This window comes from the organism of the source record quoted next, unplaced genomic scaffold, assembly GCF_019419815.1.
Source record: "Pyrus x bretschneideri cultivar Hongxiangsu unplaced genomic scaffold, Pyrus_bretschneideri_v1 Contig6, whole genome shotgun sequence".
Lineage (NCBI taxonomy): Eukaryota > Viridiplantae > Streptophyta > Magnoliopsida > Rosales > Rosaceae > Pyrus > Pyrus x bretschneideri.
In genome coordinates, this window is record NW_025999798.1 from 2,355,130 (window position 1) to 2,379,087 (window position 23,958).

The following is a 23,958-nucleotide window of genomic DNA, read 5'->3' on the forward strand; positions in this document are numbered from 1 at the left end:
TCAATTTCCTTATTATAGCTTGTGTAGGTTCCCTTCCCTTAAAAGTCGAGGGTGAATATTTGCATCTTACAACCTTCACTAATGAGTTAATCTCGCCAAATACTTTATTTATTATCGTTCCAAAAAGGAGACGACACATATAATCCACTGGTCCATTGCCAATCTGACAACATGAACCAAACTACCATACATTTCTATTATGATAGATAACTTAATGACTACAAGATTATAAAGAAAAAACTGTGCTTATATCCCATTTCTGTGTAGGCCTCTCTGATTCAGTTCTCACTCGCTACCAGTTTGGGCATCATTATTTACAGTCCAAGCTGTTGTCTTGCAAGTTATGATCATCATGCCACATATATGATCCTGCCAAAGAAACTGTTTTGCAGATGACTTTACGGCACGGGTATACTGTTACCATAACATCTTATATCAACAATACGTAGACATGTGTAAGTTTTTGTTTGCATAATGTTGTATCATTGACACAGCACATCACAGTGATAGTGTACCCGTACCATGTAATTTGCTTTCCTGTTTTACTTATTTGTTCTTGTTGATCTGTATTTGTATCTGGTTGCCCAGAAAAGATAGTGCAAGAAATTCAATCCACTCAGCACACACATGAGCCAATAGAATCTCTCCAGGTGGTACTGATTCAGCATTTTACCGGACAGCCATTTGTGGTCGGAGTATTTCCCTGAAACATCATTCACCACAGAAACAATCACTGAGCTCAGATAATACCCCATTGCCAAGGAAGCCCAAGTGAGAGCTGTTGCCAGAGACCTCATGCTCGTCGGCGCTTCCGTGAAGAAGAACTCCAACAGTCCGGTCAATGTGAAAAGGTCCGCTGACCCCAGGAACAAGTACTGAAGCGCAATCCAAAAGAACGTGATGGGGAGTGGCTCGGTTGAGTCTAGCATTCCAGTGTTGGACGCTACGCGCTTGCGCTTGATCTCCACGAGGGCTGCTATTGCCATTGCAATGATGGAGAGGGCTAGGCCGGCTCCTATGCGTTGCAAGTGCGTGATTCCCATTTCGGATTTCTTGGCCCTACGTGCGAATGGGATGATGAAGAAGTCGTAGACAGGTGCTATGATCATGATGAAGAGTACGGGGAAGATGGGGAGGGAAGCAGGCGGGACTTTCAGAGAGCCGAGCTTTGTGTCCATTGTCGCAGCTTGTTGGACGGAGAATGTGGAGAGCTGAGCTAGGCAGCAGTTGAGCATGATCGTGCATGCGAAAATCGGGAGGATTTTAAGCACGATTTTGACTTCTTCTACTTGCTTCACGGTGCATTGTAGTTTATCGTGGACTGGCTTGTTCACTACAACTGCTCTGTTTAGGAACTTGAGGCTTTCTGTTGGTGTTTGGTTATCAGTGGCGTAATCCTCCTCCACGATGTTTGGTTCTGATACTGCTTTGGTGATTAGGATTGAAGAAGGAGTTGGAGCCATGCTCACAATGGCATTGCTTGGACTTCCGGTCACACAGCTGTGAAGTGTGGCAGCAATTAAAACCTGCTCAATAGCAACAGAAATTAAATTAGATTACTTGGAATTCAAGCTACCTTTTTAGGCCATTCCCCGTATTTTAGATTAGTTTAAAGCAGAAAATCGCTTATATAAAAAATCTGCGATTTAGATTTCATCCCTTGCTTAAGTAACCTAGATCTCCCCGATGTGTTAGTGATGTGGAATTTACATTATCACGAACATTACAAGGTGCACATATCATCTTACTTTTCTTACCTTGAAAATGGTTGTTAGGGGACTTCCATTAGGTATCTTGTTCCTGTAAAGAGTAGAGCCAGCAAGGAACACCGGTATGGACAACAATATGCTAATGGTTGCAATTCCGAAACCCCATTCCCACCCTTTGTTGTCTTCAATCCACACCACCAGTGTCACCGCAATCAGGCCGCCACAAGCGAGGCAGAAGACATAGTAGTTGAAGAAGGTTGATCTCTGCTTCCTGCCTTGTGGAGTGCTCTCATCAAATTGCTCCGCGCCATGTGATGGTAAAGAGCCCTTTATCCCTCCGACCCCCAATGCCACCAGATACAGTCCTAGGAACAACATGGCAGCTTTTCCACCTTCAACTTCTTGGCATGGATTGTCGAGGCTGTCTTTGGTGCATGATGGTGGCTTCAGTGAAGGTAAGCGAGCTTGCACTGTGAGTAGGATCAAACCCTGTGACAATGTTGGAAGTTTGAATCGATTGATAAGGCAGATAAGCATTAGGCAAAAGAATAAAACATTTGCAAGTTAAGAAGACTAAAATATCTTAAAGTTTGTGATTTTCGTGCGAATGTAAGTTAGCTCAATTGGTCAAGGCATTACATCCATTCCGGTAATCAATTTCAATCTCCTCCCGTGAATTAAACTAATTTAAAATATCGCCACGTCTACGTTGTGAACTTGGGTTTGCCCTTGGACTTAAGTTGGGCTGATCAACTGCCATAAATATGTGGGACATTATTGGGCCACAGATAATGGGCTCTACACCCTTCGAAGTGACCAATAGAAGAGTTCTAAAGTTTATGGTTCAATCAACAGTAAACCCCAAAATTTTCTATAGGGAAAAAAGGAAAGCTAAAAACATTGGGATTGGGTCCCCAATCCACGTGTTGAATCCCCACTTCAATTTTTTGGAAAAGGACTTGCTTATGAAATGTCACTACGGATGAAAGTAATGTTTTTGCCTTGGGGTCCTATTTATCCTAAAGACCATGGTTGATGGCTCTAATTTGATGTACATTTTGTCGAATTCCACATCCCTCTCGGCCTCTGGCCCCTATTGAAACCGTAACCAGACACGTGGTTCTGTGAATATGGATAGAAGACACCGTCGTTGTATATGATACTTGCCTCTTGCACAGTTAAAACTTATACGAGATCCAAAATAAGGAAATATAATGTTGGATGTGGATCTTTCAACCACAATATATATGATTGATTTTACTTGGTACAATCATGTTTCCCAAAACATGGGTGTACGTGGCAGAAAAAGGGCCAGCACAAGGGGTGGAGGTGGTGCACCAAAGAAAGGGATCCTCTCTAGATCTCTTTCTCCTAATCTACCAAATCGGGAGGATCCGTGCGTAGAAATTTGATCCAACGGCTGAAGTTATTATAATTTTTAAATTGTGCCTTTGTTTGTAATCGTTGGATCAAATTTCAACAGCACAGATTCTCTGATTTTATGGATTAGGAGGAAGGGATCCGGAGATGATACATTTCCATACACTAATGAGTGATATAGCTAGTGAGATCTTATCATGTAGTACTGAGTAGTGTTTCTATCAAGCAAGTCTTAAGCAAAGACAAGGTTGTGAAGGGAGAAGACAAAGATTGTATTAATGCATGCATTGCTGTCAAACTGAAATTGAGCATTCGAAGTTTCTCACTGTCATGGCATGACATGAGAAAACAAATGCATAGCAATACATGGGCCCTCAACCTCGACAACAATTTATATGCCATGAGTACATTGTTATGATGACGTTTCATGCCAATAATACATCATTATAAGGACAAGGCGGAGCTAGAAAAACTTATAGGGGTGGGCTATGTTTTCTTTCTTGTTCATGATAGGCTAATTTTGCCAAAAACAAAAAAAAAAAACATGGGCTAGTAACAGTTGGTTCTGTCTAGTATATATTGCTCTTGTCATCCTGCATTATCTGTAAAAAGTAAAAAAATATGTGCAGATAGCACCACTCTTTCGCCTTATCAAGGCTGTGAACTTTCTCGCATCAGAAAAAAAAAAAACAATGAAGTGGTGTGATCTCTAGGCATCAACTGAACTCATTGACTACAGCAAGTTATGATTCTAACTAATATATCCATACAAGTTATCAATTTCTGAGAGGCTATGAGGGTTTTATGGCGCTTGCTCCCAACCCCAGTTTGCACAGACTCCGAGTTCCTGTTGCAAGCCACGTGCCCTTTGGACTCCCTCGAGAGAACCAACCCAATTATTCTATATATATTATAGAATTAGTAGTCCTAAAAATGATGCAAAAGCTAAGGGGAAAGGAATGGAAGAAATGCGTGCAGATTATCAGCATATATATAGCAATTAACAAAAGAGAGAGCTTGTAACCGAAAAAAGAAAAAGCGGTGTTATTTATAGATGTTTTTAATCTCTCACACGTTCACACACTGGTATTATTTTTTTTTATTTTTTATTTTATTCGATGATTGAAAATTAACAAGAATGTGTAACAAATAAAAATTAGTATGTAAATAGCATTAGAAAGAAAGAGAGTTGCAAGCAGAAGTAACCAAAAAAGAAAAAACGTTCAGAGAGAGGAGGACTGGAAACTGTAATTACCAGAAATTCAATAACTGTACTTATCAGGTAGATGTGATAAGTTGTGAAGAAGGCATCGGATAAGAAACCACCGAGAAGGGCCAGAAGGAAGGCGGTGCCCATGAAATCTGTGACATTGTTTGCGGCTTTGGACGGAGATAAATGCATATAATCCTTTAAGTACATGACCAAGTTGCTTGAATTTGCCAGATATGCCAAGTTCTCCAATACCTCCGCCACTAAAAAATATGCATAACAACACAAAAACCTATCAAATCAGTGAAAAAAAGCACCAAAATACTTAGAAATACAACATAATCAATGATTTCAAAAATCCAATTCTTTGTTTTGGGGTTTGGAGTGATGAGGATTAGGTAGAAATGTTCTCTTGTTCATCAAGTGACCAAGGAATGAATGATCACTTACCTTTGGATTTGACATCAAGGATGGAGAATAAATGAATGTACTTTATGTGTTTTATTCTCAATCCTTGATGTGAAATCCAAGGGTACTTAAACCAGGTGATCGATCAGGTGACAAAGAAAAAGAGACACATACCCAGCACAAGGGAGGAGGCGAGCATGCCACCATGGCGACCTCTGATTGCAGGTCGGCTTCTCCAGTCCACGTAGCCTTCCCATCTGGTGCTGAGCTGCTGTTCTTGCTCCTACAGGAACCATTACAAAAACTCATGTGACTTAAAGGGGTGTTGCAACTTGCAATAAAGAAAAAGCAGCATGACAGGAAAAGAAGTGTGAGGGATGGGAGGAAAAAAAAAAAAAGGGAGAGAGGAACCCACCATTTCTTTCTTGTGCGCCCTCCTTTTCTTCCCACTTTGGATTTCAATTTAATTTGGATTGGATCCCTGGTGCCAGAGGGTTTTGATTAATAAAGAGTGGTGACTGGTGGTGGGAGATTTAAAGAGTTGGGAAGGATTGAAGGAAGGGAGTCCAACTTGGGGAGAGACTGGTCAAGAGTCAATAGACCCTTTAGAAAATGACTTAATTTCCCTTTAAAATCTCACATTGCATGTTACAGTAGAGAATAAATCAAATGAATACTAATACTCTTCACATTTTATAGTCTAATGAACATATAAAAGTAATTAATTAATTTGTGCATGCATGTTAAATTGTAATTTTCAAAATGATTCCATGCAAGCAAGTATTTTGAAATCAATTATTTTTCATGCTCAATTTATATTATTGGAAGGGTAGATGTTTTATGGAAATATACTATATAACTAGACAATAGTAAGTGGTGAATTGCCCTAGTGATTAGTACTGTTTTCCTCTTCGATCCCCAGAGTCCTAGTTTTAGACTCTTCTCCTCATCTTATAGCGCGTTTACTAACTCATAATCAGAATGAGAATAAGAAATCTGATTCCGATTACGATTACGGATCATACCTGTGTTTACTAAAATTGGGAGGAATCAAAAGTGTGTGGGGCCCACACAAATAATGGAATCCAATTCTTGAAATTGGAGGATTTGGATTCCCAACATATACAAGGTATTTGGATTCCGGATTGCCCTAGCAATCGGAATGATAATTTTTTTCCCTTTATGCCCTCACTTACTTTCATTATTTCCAAGATTATCCTTTTAACCCTAGACTTATTTTTCTAAAAATGCTCCTAAAAATTTCTTTCCATGTCCTTCTAGCTCATTAAGCATAATTTCATGTTCATTCACATTTTGCACAACTCCATACATATGCCGAAAAGAAAAAACTACAACTTGAGCAAGAAAATTTAGATATTAAAGTCAATACTTAAATTTATAAAAAAAAAAATAAACAAAATCATTTTAGTATGTCTATGAAATAAAAAAGCAATTTAATTTTTTCTTACTATTATATACTATATCAAATTTATATTCCGATTCTGCTGAATTAGTAAACAGATTTATGGAATTGTATTCCGATTCCGGACAGTTTTAATTAGTAAACAACTTCAACAAAAATTTGATTCTGATTCCATCTCATTTCAATTCCTCCTCAATCTAATTCCTCTCAATTTGATTACGGATTAGTAAATGTGCTATTAATGTAGATTAGTGTAGAATATCTCACATACTTAAAAAAATTAAAATAAACAGTAAAAGAGCAGTAAATCATGTTATATATACATCTTATTGTCTAATTAGTGTTCCTTAGTGCTATTTTTTATTGAAAATTAACAAGAAGTTTCATTAGTATATATTTTAAAAATAGATGCTTTACACAAGTATACATGTCTGAGAGAAAAATAGGGAAGCATCAAATCATCTTGACCCAAAATGAAAAAAAATGAGCCAAAAATTATCGGGTACCCCTTGTAATCCTTGTAATGTTTTACCACCAAACTATATATTAAATGTAAAGGTGTTGGTGCCTCACCTTCTATGGTATGTAGGTTTCACAGAATGGGGATGTTAAAAGGGTGCTCAATATATACTTATCTCTTCTTTAAATATTTCTGCTGATCCTCTCTCCATTGATACCAAGGCTATCTTTGAGATTTCAAGAGCATTGTACGAAATTTGTAAAGGGGCTCTTCTTTAAGATAGTTTTTCAAAACAGTAGGACAATGTATTAATGTTAAAAAGTAATAACTTAAATCAAAACAAACTTTAAGACTCATTGATTGTAAGTTTACAAATGACATTAAATAATAAGTAAAAAAAGCTACTAATATAACCTTTAGTAAATAATTGAAAGTAGTTCAATCTTAACAACCAAACATGAAATAAAGCTTCAAAAACTTTTCGCTCCCCTTCAAAAACATGAAAGTAGTTCAATCTTATATAATAAATATTAAATGGCAAATTTTTTTGGGAGCTTCTTCAAATTTGAAATCTTATGCGATTACACTTTTCGCTCCCCTTCAAAGCCGTCTCTGACTGTTACCATCTCTTCTTTCAAATGATAAATATAAAAATTAAAATAAAGAACATATTCTCTGTTCTTTTAATCTTTAACAGAAGCATAACGATCAAATTACTTAAATTATACTTCCCCCGGCAGAATGGAAATCCAAGTTGCATGAAAGAGTGGAGCTTAAAGATATGGCATGATCACAAGGCTAGCTATTGGACAATTGTGATTAAAAGATTAGTGATGGAAGATTGAAAGTTAGTCAAATTTAAGCTTTCAAGGACATACCTGATACCCACCATCACCAAAGCTTATGACTCATCAGTCTTACTTACCATCTGTTAGTGGTACGACCGCGGATTTACTTGTCCTAATGCAAATACAATAATATATATAGCAGTAATTTTCGAGGTCTCATAATATTGTCTAAACCATTAGGTTAGTAAATTCTTTGAATCTAACGATTTTCCTTCTATTATATATCTGCGTTCCACAAAATTTTCTTAAAATCGATTAGGGTGAAACGTGGTTGAACATGATCACATATTCCATTACGGAAAAGTAGTACCATATATTACTATGCCGACGTTCACGAAGATATGCCTTCAATCAATCATCAGTTTTATGTAAAAAAGAACTTGATCTCTTTTTGTGCATATATATACACACATGGAGGGCCGACGGAGAGTGTTGGGGGCATTTTGACTATCTGACTTGCGAGAGTCTGAGAGAGAATGTGTTGTTCTAGCCTCTACCACGACACTAGCTCCCACTATTCAGTTCAGTGTTCTGTGAACCAAAGGTCTCTCTGCTTGGTGTTGGAGAATACACGTATCCAGATAAAAACATTGGGCAGACATTGGGAATCAATTCATAGCATAAAAAAAAAATTAGGTTTTGTGTCTATAACTTGATACTGACCGATTCTTAGTACATATAAGATACAACAATCGATATATAAAGTAAATATTAGCATGTCTCTTCAAATCCAAGCTTGCACTATAAATTTTATAATATAACGTTATTGTGTTTAATACGCATATTGAATACACACACACACACACACATACGTACTTTCTAATAATATTTTTATTTTTTGTATATGCGTTAATGAATTTGTTAATTGTACTTTTTAAAAACTGCACAATACCATACATATATTATATACATACGCACATACCTTTTATGTTCAATACATGTTATTTTTACACATTTTTCAATAATGAAAATAAAATTCACATTTCCTGTACATTTTTTAACATATTAATACAGGTATGTATGTTTCACGTATTATACACACATTTCATATATTTATTAACAATGCGTTCAAGTATAATTTTCTACCTTAGCAGTATATGTTGTTTTAGTTCTAAACTTCAATAAAAGCCCCGGAGGTTTAAACTCAACTTCATTGACGGAGGACATATGACAAGAATCTAACTCTATTTAACATATATGAAAAAATACATGGCAGTAAGCTACTGTAATTAACCTAGTAGTAAATAAGATGATGGGTAAGATTAGATTTGGTTCAGCATTCAAAACTCTTTTAAAATTTAAATTATTTATAAATAACATTTTTTGTAAAAACGATAAATTTATAATGAGAAAGTGAGGAAATAATTGACTGTGAACTCTAAATTCTCGAAATTCAAGTCTAAGAGTTAGACGATGTTAAATAAACAAAACATACAAATTAGGTTTAAACAAATGCACGGTGAAAAAACATTGCATGTGTCTCCTGTCTCCATAAAGCTCCTTTTCATTAACAAGTGTATAATAATCTCCGCCCGATTATATATATTGCCTCGTATATATGGCTATTGGCTAGTTATATATTTACATTATGTAGCTCGTGTTTTTTTATTAACTTGTTTATTATCCTTAACATGCAAAGATGCAAAAATGAAAGAGACATGCAATGCAAGTAGGTTAATTAGCAGAAACAACACGGGGTTTCCCTTCTTCTAAAGTTTTTTAATGTAATTTTCAACTTGTGGCCTCCCATAACTAGTCATGATAAGCAAGTAACCCTAGCTGTCCCGTTACTGTGACTGAAGGTCACTGTTTCAACAAAGACAGCACGGTTCAGATCAGTTCAAATCAAAGGCCGTTTGGATATGATTCTGGCAAGTTTGGATCTGCAAATATATTCTGCACATATCATGAAGTATTAATATTATTTTCCTCCAACTCAAAAATACTTATTATCTTCCTTCTTAGGCCAAACATTTAGCATATCCCCTTATCCATTTCATATAAGTAATTTGGTACCATGTTCCATTACATCGTCTTCTTCCCTCTTTCATATAAAAACTTGGAAAGTACTAGATGAGAAACCATATTTTAAGACCAAATTATATAGACTACATAATGTGGTGGTTGAAGAATCCAGCAATCAACCGCTACATTATGTCTCTATAAAAATCTAACAATCAACCACCACATCATGCGGTCTATATATAATACTAGAGTCTAAAAACATAATCCTAACATTTTTCAATTTTTTATATGGAGGAGGAAGGAAGACGATGTAATGTAACATGATATCCGCATTACTTTAATGAAATGGACAAGCGGATATGCTAAATGTTTGAGGCCAAGCATTGAAAATAGATCAACTTCACAATTAATCTACTATATATATATATATATATATATATATATATAATGTGGCCGCATTGCAATTTACAAGAACGTCCAAAATATATATATACATATATGAGTTGAGATCCTCTCCGGATCTCGGACGTAGTACGGAGTTGATAGACAAAGAAATTTGAATCACTCATTTTAAATCTTACGATCTTCAACAGTTCATCTCACTGCTCATTTCACACAATTCAAAGATTTGATCTCTCTTTTTCTCTTGAATGGTCTAAATTTCTCGGGTTTGTAGGCTCCGACTATAAGTTCCAGAGAATTCTACATATATAATTAAGGTCGATTTTAGAAGAAATAAAGTAATGTTATCTCAGTTAGGTAATTTTACGTGCCGATCGATATGTTGTTTTTGCTTGTCACTACTCAGCTAAAATGTTTTCTGTCTTTCCCGATATGTTAAAAATTGTGTTAATCTTCACGGGATGTCAATGACATCCATGTGTGTCTAAGTTAGTTAATCAAAACAAATTGCGGCTGTACCTGAATTTATTAATTAATTATATTCTTAGATTACAAACAAGTAAGAAACAAATCTACAGATCTAAGATTCATTCTGCTCTGAAACAATGCAACTGCAACATGGTCTCTAATGGATGAGGTTAGAATTAGGACAACTCTGTCTTTGACAAGGTGAATTTTTCTACTCATTGCCTCATTCATTCGAATGACAAATTTTTTAACGAAGCAAATGTCAACTGAGAATATCACATATACCAAATTAATGAACCCATTTTCCATGATATATATGGCTAGCTGTACCTCATTTGCCTTGACCTTTTCAATCTACCTTATCAAACTCATTGAATCAAATCAAGTTGTCTTATTGCTTGTTGCCTAATCGATTTGAGAGGTTAAAATATTGAGATGGCAAGTTGAGTTTGTCTTCCCATTTGTTTTTACATTTGCAAAAAATCTTTCAGCATAAGTAACTATCGTATCGTCACATAGGGATATTATTTCACCCATATTATATGTGTATCTATTTATTAAAGGGATTTGATAAACACACATCATTTCCCTGATAAAAAAAATTGCATAAAAATTACTTCTCTTTATTAAATATTCTCAACGTCCATGTAATATCAACAACTCCGTCACACCAAACATTGTGGTCCCTAGAAGATGCTCTACAGGTGTGATTGAAGGGTCAACAACATTTTCATTTTTCCTATTTCTCCCCATTTCATCCATCTGTCTTTAGCTCACAGTGACATCATTTGTGTGTTCAATTCAAGCCATTGCGCTGAGTACATACATTATACATGCAGGCAAAAATTATGGGTCTCACCGTCCCAGAACATAGAGATAGCCAGCAAGCCATAAATAAAGCTTCCAATGAAATTTATTTATTGTTTGTTAAGTACGTCGCTTTAAATTATATAAGACATAAGGCCAAATGAAAAGGGTCTACCCTTTTTGTTGTAACCCTAACGAAAAGTCTACGTACGTATATCCTTATCTCAATTGCTAGCACAGATCACACAGAGAGAATTCCATCGTATGCAAAACCAGTATTGCTCACGTTACTGTCATTAATCACTCAGAGCAATATATTGGTGTTGTAATCCAGTTTGTGTGCATGATACAGTGATCCGGCCGGGGAGCATGATAATTAAGGAAATTAGGTGCATGCATGTGGATCGCATGCACACATATATATATATATATATATAGACACACACACACACATATATATATATATATATATAGTTGAATTCTTTTTTAAGCTGACTTTGGAGACGACCACGTGTGAACTGTGAACTATGATATGATGATCTGCCCTAGGGTCCGGCAGATCCATTCTTCATGGTCATTTTGCTCCATTGATTAGTCTAAGCCCCGAGGCTCAGGGCATTATTCCTTCATTTTGGTCCCCACAATGGCTGGAATATAATCAGAAATGCAACTTATAGTCCGAGAATCCGAAGTGCATGGACGGTGGTGGACTGTTAATCATAGTGAGAAATGCAGCTCATATAGTCCGACAATCACTATGATATAAAGTGAATAACGGTCAATTATTAATTACGTGGAGTACATTAGCGCATCAATAAGTGATAGTCACTTGCATATACTTGTAAAGTCCAACTTGAACTAATAATTCGTGGGTTCACTATTATGTCAATAAATATTATTACTCACCCTAATTATGATTAGCAATTAACCCCAAATGGAAATTTTACCTTTCTTGTATCATAAATATTAGTAACATATATATATATATATATATATATATATATATATATATATATATATTAATTTATCCATATTCATAAACAATTATGGGCACATTTCTTGTATGAAAAAAGATAATCATTTGTACAATCAGATATTTTGCATCAAATAATATTGTTTGCTAAAAATACAAACAAATTAATATTCTTTATGTTGTAGGTAATTATTTTACATGGTTATTACATACATTAGACATTTTTTATTTGTTATTATATATGCGTGTTAAAAATAATTTATCTATATTTACATGTAAAATATAAGTAAATTAATTTTGAATCAAATAGCATTTATTTTGTAGGTAAATTAACATAGTAGTTACATTATTTTGGTCAAGTTAAACAGTGCCTAAATTATTTCGTAAAAACTAAACCAAGATAAATTATCGCCATTAAAATAAAACAGTAGATACATTTTTTTTTTATAAGATTAAACAATAGGTAAATTATATTGTAGGTACATTATGTTTGTAAAAAAAAAAAAAGGAGAATTGAAAGTAGTAGATATATTATTTTTACGTGCATTATATATATATATATATATATATTGGGCACATTTTATTACTAATATATATGTGTGCAATGGTTCACCTATATTATTATATAAAATATAGATAAATTTATTTTGAATCAAAATAACATTTCTTTTATTTTATAAGTAAATTATTTTGCATGTATTATTACTGGGCAAATTTTATAGTGCCCTTTCAGATTTTCATTTCATAAGAAAATGACACATTAAAATTAAAATTGTCTAATTTTATGCAAATTTGAAAAATAATTATGAAATATTAAGGAAAGTATAACATCAATGTTTTTTTTTTCCCAAAAGCATTAACATAAAATTTGTTATGATATATTAATATGCAATGATTTTAAACATTAATGCATTTTTTTTTTCATTAAGCCCTCCCTTCAAATTTGCATTGAATTAAATGTATACATTAAAACTGTAATTAGGGGTGTTTTAGGCTTCTAAAAAATGCAAAATGCGTGAAGGCGAACAAAATTAATGAATTTGCTTATGTGGAGCTTGTCATTGGGTTTTATTCAGGTAAAAAGACTATGTAGGGTTTTATGTAAAGAAACTTGGATTTTAGGAGCTAAAGTCATATTTTCAGAATTATATATGGTGGTTGGTTAATAAGAGAAATTCCACGTCAATTTTAAAAGATGCCAAAGAAAAGGCCACAATCTATAGAACGGTAATATCTTATCCTTAATTGTATAGATAGATAAACATGCAGAAAAACAAAAGTGAAAGAACGGTACAGATGCTGTTGAAATATAGGGTTGATAATATCTTATGTGGAGCTTAGTCATTGGGTTTTATTCAAGTAAAAAAACTATGTCGGATTTTATGTAAAGAAACTTAAGTTTAAGGGGCTAAAGTCATATTTTTATAATTATATATGATGGTTGGTTAATAAGAGAAATTCCACGGCAATTTTAAAAGATGCCAAAGAAAAGGCCACAATATATAGAAGGATAATATCTTATCCTTAATTGTATAGATAGATAAACATGCAGAAATACAAAAAGTGAAAGAACGGTACAGATGCTGTTGAAATATAGGGTTGATAAAATCTATCATATCAATGAAAGGATGATCTCCCTGTATGGGTTCAAAATCGAATCCAAATTCCCCTGAAAATATAGGTCAAACATATACATGTGTGCATGCATAGCCGTCCGAATCATTTGTGGCTAGCCTGCTGCTATATTAGATATTCTTATCCCACGCCACCCCATCATCCCCTCCAAAAAAAAAAAAAAAAAAAAAAAGGTTATTAGCATCATCATGACAGGAATTAATCGCAGAATATGTATTTTGCATCATCGCGACAGGAAGTAAATTAAATCATCCTTTTTTTTCCTGCCCAAGCTTAAGGCACACGTCTTTCCAAAGCTTGCAACTAGGGCATCCCGTGTTTTGCTAGCATCTTGCCTTAGATGCAATACTAGAAACATATCGTACTTGAAATTTTACTGCATTTCTACTGAACCACTTACTATGGTTAATCTAAATTATCTCTATTCTTTCTAAAAAGTAGGCGTGGTGTACGCTTTAGACAACCTTTTACCAAAAGTTTGATTAATTTTTTACAGTCACGTAATCCCATTTTAATTAACAAATGATGCTCTTACGTGATTACAATCAGTTTGCATGTGGGTGGATAGAATGTGGGTTTCCACTTATGTATTTTTGATTCGGAACTTTGTCTTTTAAATTATTATAATAGTTCTGATGATAAATTTAAAAATATATATAATAAAACAAAAATAATTGCATTCAGTTTCAGAAAAGGACTTTGGGTGGTGTATTTTCCTTGGCAAAGAAGAAAGCAGATACCTTGCAACTTGCTTGGACACTAGTAAACTAGTGGCAAGAACACTTGCTTTTTCAGGAAAATACGTCTCATAAATAAATCTGGGCTGTCTTGTGACATCTCAAAAAATTTAAAATCAATTGTAATTGGAAACATTGATCCAGTTGACTAAAAATATCTAATTTTGGTTGGCTAGCATACAATATAGTTCAATGAGATTTTTGTCATCCTAAGGATCAAAACTAACTATGGTACTAAGGAGTGGGGACATTTTAACAAATATAGCGTAGGTCAATTAAACAAGTGGTAGATTGTTGTAATTAATGGATAGGACATTCGTTTTTAAACTAGTGTAGCTTAAAATAATATTATTGCTTGTAATTAAACGAAATGAAATTACAGCAAGGTTTTCATTTTCTAAATTAGTCAAATATTTCTTCCGAAAAAAAGGCTGCTGCTATTAACATTGGAAGAAAAAAAAAGTAGTTGTTTAAAACTAACATGGATTTGTTAAAGCAAGAAAAAAAAAAAGGACTAACATGGATTTTTGTTTTTGGTAAAAAACTAACATGGTTTTTCACATGGCTACGGTTTTTGAAATTCATACAGTAGTTTTCTAATCAAAACAATGAGTATATTAGAATATTGCAAGGTTTAATTAAAGCATAATCAAGTATAGTAGCTGTTATTTTGGGCACAAATAGCATTTCCAAATTGTTTTGTATGCTATCTAATTGATGTGGAGGTCACTCAGTACTACGGTCTGGTGGAAAGGTCTTAAGTTCAAATCTCGTGGATATCGAATTTGATACCAAATTAGGCTACTCATTGTGTGGATGAGCCGAACTCCCCCTCCTTTAGTTTAAAAATATCGATGTACTAAAAAAATTGATGTGGAGACCTAAGTTAATTAAACAAAGATTAAAAAAACTTAGCAATTTAATTATATAACATTTTATGTAGTTCGAAGGTCTTGCTTTGTGTCTCAAGAATTATAAGGTCTTTAAGCCAAAAGGGTTATTGAGATTGACATAACTCTTCATTTTGGTCTTTGATATTGAAAATCAATAGAGTGGTCTCCAAGTCTGTCCATCATAAAATCAATTTGTCATTCTGAAAAACCTATCAATTCTTTAAATTGTCACATGAACGATCACGTGACCACCTTTTAAGGGCTTTTTTGTCACACAAAAGTCTTCACTTAATAAGGATATTGACAGATTTTTTACGTAATGACCAAAATAATTTAGAGTAGACAAACTCATGAACCATTTCTATCAATTTTCATTGTTAGAAATCAAAGTGAAAAATTATGTTAATCTCATAGTTTATTTTAGCTAAAAAACCGAAATATAATAACACAGGACATAGATTATCCTAATAATTATCTGAGTTGAGGACTGGGATTCGCATCTCACCTACCATTGACCTTGAAGAATTATTATGATTTAAGATATAATAAAAATGCACGCGAAGCCAGAGGAATTTGAACTCAGAATTGACACGATCCGTACGCCTGTCTCATAGCCGTAGTAGGGGGCGGCACCGGCACCCTTGAACTGCTGGCTGTTGGAAAGATTTGTTTACGCGGATTCCTTTTTTCCTACCAATAAGAACGAAGGTTAGGGCCTGAAAGTAAAAGAAGAATATGTAAGCATTAGAAACTAGGGTTTCAAATTCAATTATTGAAGCAAAAGCAATTTTAATTGAAATTAGAGTTAGGCATGGACAATTATTCAGTTGACCCTCTTCAAAATTGGTACAGGACATCCAGGCATCATTGAACCTGACTATTTAATGTTGCATTAGCGATTAGACGAGATTAGCTCCTTATTGCCGGCCAAAGACACAAAGTGACGCTTTCAACCTGAAAGAGAGAGGACAAACACATTATGAAAAGATAAACGCACACACGCATATAACTAAACCTTGCACAAAAAGGGAACCAACTAGCAAAGCGAAAGGAACATATAAGCTTGGGCAGGAAGTCATAAACGAAAATAAGCAATGTGAGACGCAAATTCATCTTAATGAACTCGAAAAATTGAGGAGAAGAGCAATATTATGATGATAAGCAAAAATAGCGGAGGGAGGACAAGAATCCGACCAATAATAAACTCCATAATGAGGTTAATGTTGCATCATGAATCATACACAGAGATTTGAATTTCTCAATTGTGTTTTGAGTACGTACTCTGCAAGATCCATGATTTCACATTTAATTAAAATTAATTGGTCTTGTTCATCAGCTAAATGGAGCTTAATTGGCTAGCGGTAACGTGTAGTGGTAGTTATGCCACAACAAAGTTTCTATATCTTTCCTAAATGTTTTCACACACAGCAAAAAATATGGACCGACCAAACAACGACTTAGCCCCGAAAGCTGATAATTTCATATTAAAAAGTGAGATACATGCCTAATTCTACAAAGACGTGTAGATTTTTATGTTGGAAATGTCTCTTTCTTAATTCATAGATTAGGTTTGGTCACGGTAGAAGGACCATCTCAGTGACTTTGGTTAAACCTTTTCTACCATAATTACATAGAAGCTTACAATTTTATGAGCCAATAACATGAAGCCACATGGAGACCGCCAGTTGGCCATGTGGGTGTATTCGCTCCTTTGCACTCAAGTATTGTTAGGCCATATTCTCGTTGCAAGTGGTGGATTGTCATCAGGTGGATATGAAATTCATCTTAATTAAACCCTCTATGTCCCGTTTTCAGACACTCCTTGTCGTTAGTATAGCTTAGATTAGTGATATCAATTGTTGTGAACAAGAATACTTGTTTTGTCAAAAGAAAAAAAAAAAGATTATATTGGGCTGGAGAAATGGGCTGGATCTAGTGGCTGAGACAGACTTAAGACTTGACTAGTAAAACTTTGGAAGTGGAATTGGCTGGGCTGTAGCCTGAACTTAGTCCAGCCCATTGATTAGATTCAAAGAAAGAAGAATAAAACATCACCTTTATTTTTCGTCGTTCTTTTCTTTCCAGTCAAAATTTAAGGGACAAAAATCCTGATGAACATTTGATTTAACATCACCAGTAACCCTTGCAAGAGCACTCACCATCTTTAAAATGGTGAAACCTATTCCTATCTCTTACAACAATCTCTCTGTTAAAAAGCTTAGATATCATTTTGGTTACGTCATGGCAATCCCAACAGACCCTGAGGTTCTTCACAATCCGAATTGGCACGCCTTCTTTCAAACTGATCAAACCAAAAGCAATCGCTACCTTCTCGCTATGTTTACACAATGCATCCTCTTTCTCTTCTTCTTCTATGTCGAACAGCACAGGATTTGTATTAGCCACATAACCGGCCAACTTCAGCCGCCGGGAGATTTCTCCCAGCATTGTCTCAATTTCATCGTACCGAGGATGGGACTTGTCTCCCACAAGGAACTCATGAACTTCTCCATCGACCTCTAGGACACTACAACCAGGAAGCTTCCTCACACCTTTTGCCTTCATAGTCTGACGCACATTATTAACTCCGTCCCAAAACTTGGAATCGGCATAAATATTGGACAAAAGCACGTAAGCGCCATGGTTCTTGGCCTCCAGTTCTACTATCTTCCTCAACGCAAGCTCACCTATTTCCATATTCCTGTACATTCTACTAGCGTTCAGCAAAGCCCCCCAAGCACCCGCATGAGGCTTCATTGGCATGTCGTTTATGAAGCTCAGGGCTTCATCTAAACGCCCGGCACGACCATATAAATCAACCATGCACCCGTAGTGCTCTAGCTGAGGCTCAATCCCGTACAATTTTCTCATTGAGTCGAAATGCTGACGACCCTTCTCAACTAGTCCAACCACAGTGCAACCCCTCAGAACCGAAACAAACGTAACTTCATTCGGATGAACCCCTTCGTTGTTCATAATGGTGAAAAGCTCAAGACACTTCTCACCAAAGCCATTCATAGCTAGTCCTCCCAATGCACTACTCCATGTATACACATTCTTTTCTTTCACCCCCCAAAACACTTCCATGGCCTTGTTCATGTTCCCGCATTTCGCATACATGTCGATGAGTGCAGTCCCCAGCGTCACTGTCATCCGCACCTTGTTCTTCTCTATATAGGCATGAGCCCATCTCCCTTGATCCAATGCCCCCAAGTGGGAGCAAGCCGATAAAACCGAAACCATAGACACCTCATTGACCCTCACACCCTCCATTTGCATCAAATGAAACAGATTCAAGGCTTCCCTAGACTTCCCACATTGCGCATACCCTGCAATCATCGCATTCCAAGCAACGGGATCCCTGTGAGGCATTTCATCAAACAGGTCCCGTGCAAAACCAACGTCACCGCATCTCGCACAGGCACTCACCATAGCAGTCTGGCAAACCAAATCCGGCTCAACAATTTCTCTAAACACTCTGCGACACGGATCTAAAGAACCCAATTCAGCATACATGAAAATTAACCCGCTTTGGACATGTGCGTCGTTCTCAAACCCGTGCTTTATCAATCCGCCATGGACGGTAGGACCGGTCTCACGTGCCAAAAGCTGCGCGCAAGTGCGAACCAAGAAGTTGAAGGTGTAATTATCGGGTGAAAGATTGTCACTTGATCGAAGAATTCTGCTGTAAAAGTTAAAACTTTTGGATGGCGTGGAGCTTTTGGAGTAGGCTCTGATCATGGAGTTGAAGGCGAAGAGTGTTGGGTTCTGGCATTGGTCGAGGACTTGATTGGAATAATCCAAATTGGTGGGGTTTCTGAGGGCAATGGCGGCGACAAAGTGGCCGGAAAGGTGACGGTCGTTGAGAAGGCCGTTAACGAGCAGTTGGGAGTGGATTTGCTTGAGCTCTTTGAGGGTGCTGTATGTGTCCACTAGGGCAATTGTTGGGTGTTTTGCAATGCATCTTAGGGAGCTCATGACTGGCAAATAATCATAGTGATGTGCTTTTGTTTCGGGTGGCTATATGATGCATTTGTGTGTCAAACATCTAACAAAAATAATGAAAATCAAAACACCCTTTTGTTCTCCTTCAATGTCATTTTTTTTGGAATCCGAATCCTCATTAGATCCTCTCTATGAGGATCTTAAAAATTCATAAATCGTGTCCGTTCATTGTATATCGTACAGTCATAAATTATTTTACATTTTTTATTTAAAATTAAACACAAATAGTACCTAACAAAAACTGATCATACGATGTACGATGAACATATACGATTTATAGATCCCCAAGATTCTTACAAAAAGGATCCATAGAGGATCCTGTTGGATTTTTTTTGTTCAAGTAACATTGGGAAATTGATTAAATGAGCAATTTCTAAATTTCGATTCAAATTATTAGTTTATCACTATTTCATCGATATTTAATTGATATGTTGTCAATAATTAATTTTGAGTAGTTCTGGTATTTGCTTTCTTGTCAGTTTTGTACATTTTCATAAACATAGAAAAGGTAAATTGCATCTACTAACCTAGAAACACTTAAATAGCACAGTATGATACGATCATGTTTATCTCACTCCTCATTTGTTAAGTCAAATAAGAATGGAAAGTGAGTTGAGCGTAGTTTATATTAAGTGAAAGAGTATCAGTGACTTGTGTAATTAAAAGAGTATCAGTGACTTGTGTAATTAAAAGAGTATTCAGTAAGGTTGTCACCTCATAACAACGTTTAAAGGATATGATTTTTGTGTGTGAGGGCTAGCGGGCGGATGAGTTGCGTTACTAAAGTTTCTTCTCTCTTTGCTAGGTAAATTCTCCTATAATCCTATTAACCATGCTTGGAACCAGTTGGCAGGGAAAGAAGATATTACCTTTTATATGCAATGCAGCACCGGATACATGAAGTTCTACATCCTATACGATGAGACTTTTTGTTGAAGATGACATCTGAGTGCTCTAAAAGTATTGTCTGTCGGGAAAACTTTGCATCTCGAGTTTGTAAAGAATCAAGACGAGCTAGGGTTAGCTAGCAGAGATGCTTGTACTCGTAGCTAGCTAGCATCCAACAAAATAAAGTTAAAAGTAGCTACGGCATGCAGTAGTACAGTTTCTTTATTCCTCATGGCTCATGCATGTACTCGTAGCTAGGGCACGAGTATTTCCTTCAGATTATCCCAACAGAACAATGTACAACCGAAACCTCACGAGTTAAAGTAGCTATCTATATAGCAATGTGCTTGATGTTTGGAATCTTTGGATGCATTCTGCTCAGTCCTCAATAACATACTGGATTTACTACTGCGCCGTTCTATGTATCTTCATTGCCAATCATATTTTCTGCTAGCAATTAATTGTCATATATGAAATTTGAATTTTGAACTCACGGTTAATTGGAAACTAGATGCACAAGACCAGACGGTCGCGTGCCATTGTCGATACCTTAAAGGAAAACAGAAAAGAAAGCAGTACAAATTAAGAACATTATTCTAATCAAATCCAGTTGATTAATCACCAGGCTTGATATGTAAGTTGTGTTCTAATAATCATTGTGTGCAACAATTAGAGGACTAGATTAAAATATTTTAGATCATATCAGACGGTCTAAAAAAACCTACAGTTCACTGCAAAAGGAAATCATCATAACTCAAGTTGCTCTCTTAATTGTGTCATAAGACTCCTAACCATTCTTGATGGGATAACATGACAAGGTACTCCAATAGTCCAATGATCTGATCAGGGAAGCCGACTATATGCATAATCTACGAATGCATGATATGCATGCTATACTCGATATGTCGAATAGATCTATGAAACGTTATGTTACTTCAAACTATCTTATATTAAACTGTTAAAATACAATTATTATATCATTAACAGAAGAAATTAACGATTGATAGCCTCGCCCTAGTATAAAATATCCCAGAATAGAGTAGGAAATCTAAGCAAAAGCCTTTGACATTGTGAGGGTTGACCGTCCAGTAGGAACCAAAATTCAAACCGTATGGCAAGTCCATGCGTTCACTGGCAGGCTAGCTAGCAAGTAGCAGCCTTGACTTTGGACATGTCACTCGACTGCTCGGATCGCGGCAGTTAGCTTATCAAGAAGAACACCTTTGTTGAATAATACTCCTCGTGCACCGCCAACTTGCTTTGCTGCAACCGTCTCAACTCTCTAGTCGTGAGCACAATATAATAAACTATTAATAATATAGTTGAAGATTTTGTAATACTCGCAGCCAGTACATAATAACTTCAATTCTTACGTCAATTAAAGAAAATAAAATGTTAAACTTTTGGCTCGTTTAGAACTACTTATGAGTTCTTAGAACTTATGATACTATAATCGTAGTAAGATAGTAGGGTTATAAGGGTATAAAAATCACGTCGCTTATCTGTTAATTCGGTTCGATTTGATTCTGGAACTACTGAAATCAAAACTGAACCAACTAATTTTAGTTTAGTTCGATTTTTCAAATTCAATTTGATTTTTTTCAGCTTTGATTTGATATTCCGCTTGGTTATTTTTGGTTTTTGGTTTTTCGAATTCACCCCCAATGCTTATGGGGTATTGAATTTGATTCAAGTCGACCGAAACTCCACAAAATAGTTGACTGCAAAAGAAAAAAAAAAGTCGTTAGCATGTATAAAAAAAAAAAAAAAGGTGTGCTATCCACACATCATTTTTTACTTCTCACACACTCCTTATTAATTTTTATCATTTTATCTTCTTCAATTTATCTAATCTGATAATCGAAAATAAAAAAAAAATGTAAGAAATAAAAAATGAAGTATGGATATTACACCTCAAAAAAATATAAGAAAAATTTGAAATAGGTCCAATTTTATAGACTACCTTTTAAAATAAATCTAATTTTTAGTTGCTTGGATCCATTTCAAAAAACCCCAAAAATATATAAAATGAGATAGGAAGTATGAAAACAATAAATAAAGCAAAAGCCGATATTGTGGACACTGCGGCGGCTGGGGAGTTTGCGCCGGTGGAGCCACGGAGGGTTGGAAGGAAAACTGAGAGCGTGGTAGGTCAGTTGTCAGTACCCTGAGAAATTAAAATTAAAGCGTCGTAGGGCCCTTTAGGCCACAGGCTTCAATGACCCCCTCTTGTCATCTATGTAAGACTATAGTCAGATCCATTTACTAAAATACCCTCTTAGTAGGTGGCATTAATTGAAGGTTTTTATGTTTTTTTTGTTATTTTTGGTTGAAGGTAAATTTCATTATCAACCGAACAAATGTACATAAGAGATTCAATTACAAGATAAGCACTACACAAAGAACAAAATAAAACAAAACAAAGCCCAAAATAGAAAGAAAACAGATCAAAAAAAAAAACAAAACATAAACCCTAGTACCCTGCTACCCCCGTCTTCGTCGTAGCAGCACAGATACACCAACATGAAAAGCCTGAGATCCAACCAAACGATCCTAGAAGTGAAGGAAATGAAAGAAAATAAGGCTCCATCGTTCTCCACCAAGCACCACCACAAAGATTGCAACCACAAATCAAGGGAAGATCATGAAAATTCACATCCCACAAGCAACATTGCCTAAAGGCAAACAAGGGGAAGGTGATGGTGTTGGTGTGAACTCCCGAGTCAGAACTCAACACACCTTCTGATAAACCTACAACTTGTCGCGGTAAAGAGAAGTGGTTGCAGATCAAGATTGATGTTGGATCGAGAAGGGACAGAGCTAAGTGGGAAGGGTATGAATTAGACTAATGAGAAATATGGAGGTGAACAGACAACAAGGAGTGGAGGGAACCGGAGGACAAACTTTGGGGATAAGGATGGTGAGATCGAAGACAAGAGGAGTGTAGAACAAGAGATCATGAGGGAGTAGGGGAAAACGCAAGCTGAAGCAAAAAGGAAGAGAAGGAGCAAGAAGCTACCCCAACCCTAACCACATCTAGGATCAATGACTGTAGAAAAGTTACCAGATTTGAGATCACTCACACAACAATGAGAAAAAAACTCTCAGTGAGAGAGAATGATTCACGAAACGGGAGAGAATTAACATAATTGAAGGTTTGGCACGTAATTAACATTGCTGATCATATAGACGTACTGTTCCAATCTAATTTTCTATAATTGAAATTCATCAATTCTCCGTTCCGGATTCTTGCATGTCAGTGAAGTATATCTTCAAGTTTACGACATTTATTACATGCTTATCCAATGAACGATTATATAAGTTACACTCACAAGGAAATATATCTAACTAACACCTAATTCCGTCCTCTCACAATGCTTTGAAAATGAGATGGAGACACTGATCCGTTGTTGAGTAATATCAAACATCACATCACTCGAACACAATAAAATTACTTGAGCATTGAGCAGCAGAATATAAGTAATTTTGGCCATTTTTTCAAATAAACAGATCAAATACTTTGGACCCAGAACTTTTTACGTTAACAAAACAAGTGGTAAATCTCAAATTTCGTCACAAATTTAACCACTAATTTTTTTTATATGAACATTGAAGATTATCCAATTATTTGTTAGTTTAAAACAAGATTCATCATTATTTTACTCTATTTTCTTAAAATGCAAGCAACAAATTGGAATAGAGAAACCAGAAGGGGGCCATTCGGTAATTCCATCTACCTGTCTACTC

The 23,958-nt window shown here is 35.6% G+C and overlaps 2 protein-coding genes across 2 annotated transcripts; both read right to left on the reverse strand.

The window, feature by feature from the left end:
- Positions 1–79: 79 nt before the first annotated feature.
- Positions 80–5,283, reverse strand: LOC103950876 (protein NRT1/ PTR FAMILY 4.6). Its single transcript, XM_009362127.3, has 5 exons — positions 5,123–5,283; positions 4,882–4,990; positions 4,345–4,562; positions 1,758–2,198; positions 80–1,526 (listed from the first exon to the last, which is right to left on the reverse strand). The coding sequence occupies exons 1-5, from the start codon at positions 5,123–5,125 to the stop codon at positions 543–545; spliced, it is 1,755 nt and encodes a 584-aa protein (XP_009360402.2). The 5' UTR covers positions 5,126–5,283; the 3' UTR covers positions 80–542.
- A 12,071-nt stretch (positions 5,284–17,354) lies between these two features.
- On the reverse strand, positions 17,355–19,396 carry LOC103950877 (putative pentatricopeptide repeat-containing protein At5g40405). The gene has a single exon (XM_009362128.3). The coding sequence runs from the start codon at positions 19,294–19,296 to the stop codon at positions 17,449–17,451; it is 1,848 nt and encodes a 615-aa protein (XP_009360403.2). The 5' UTR covers positions 19,297–19,396; the 3' UTR covers positions 17,355–17,448.
- Between the last annotated feature and the right edge of the window lie 4,562 nt (positions 19,397–23,958).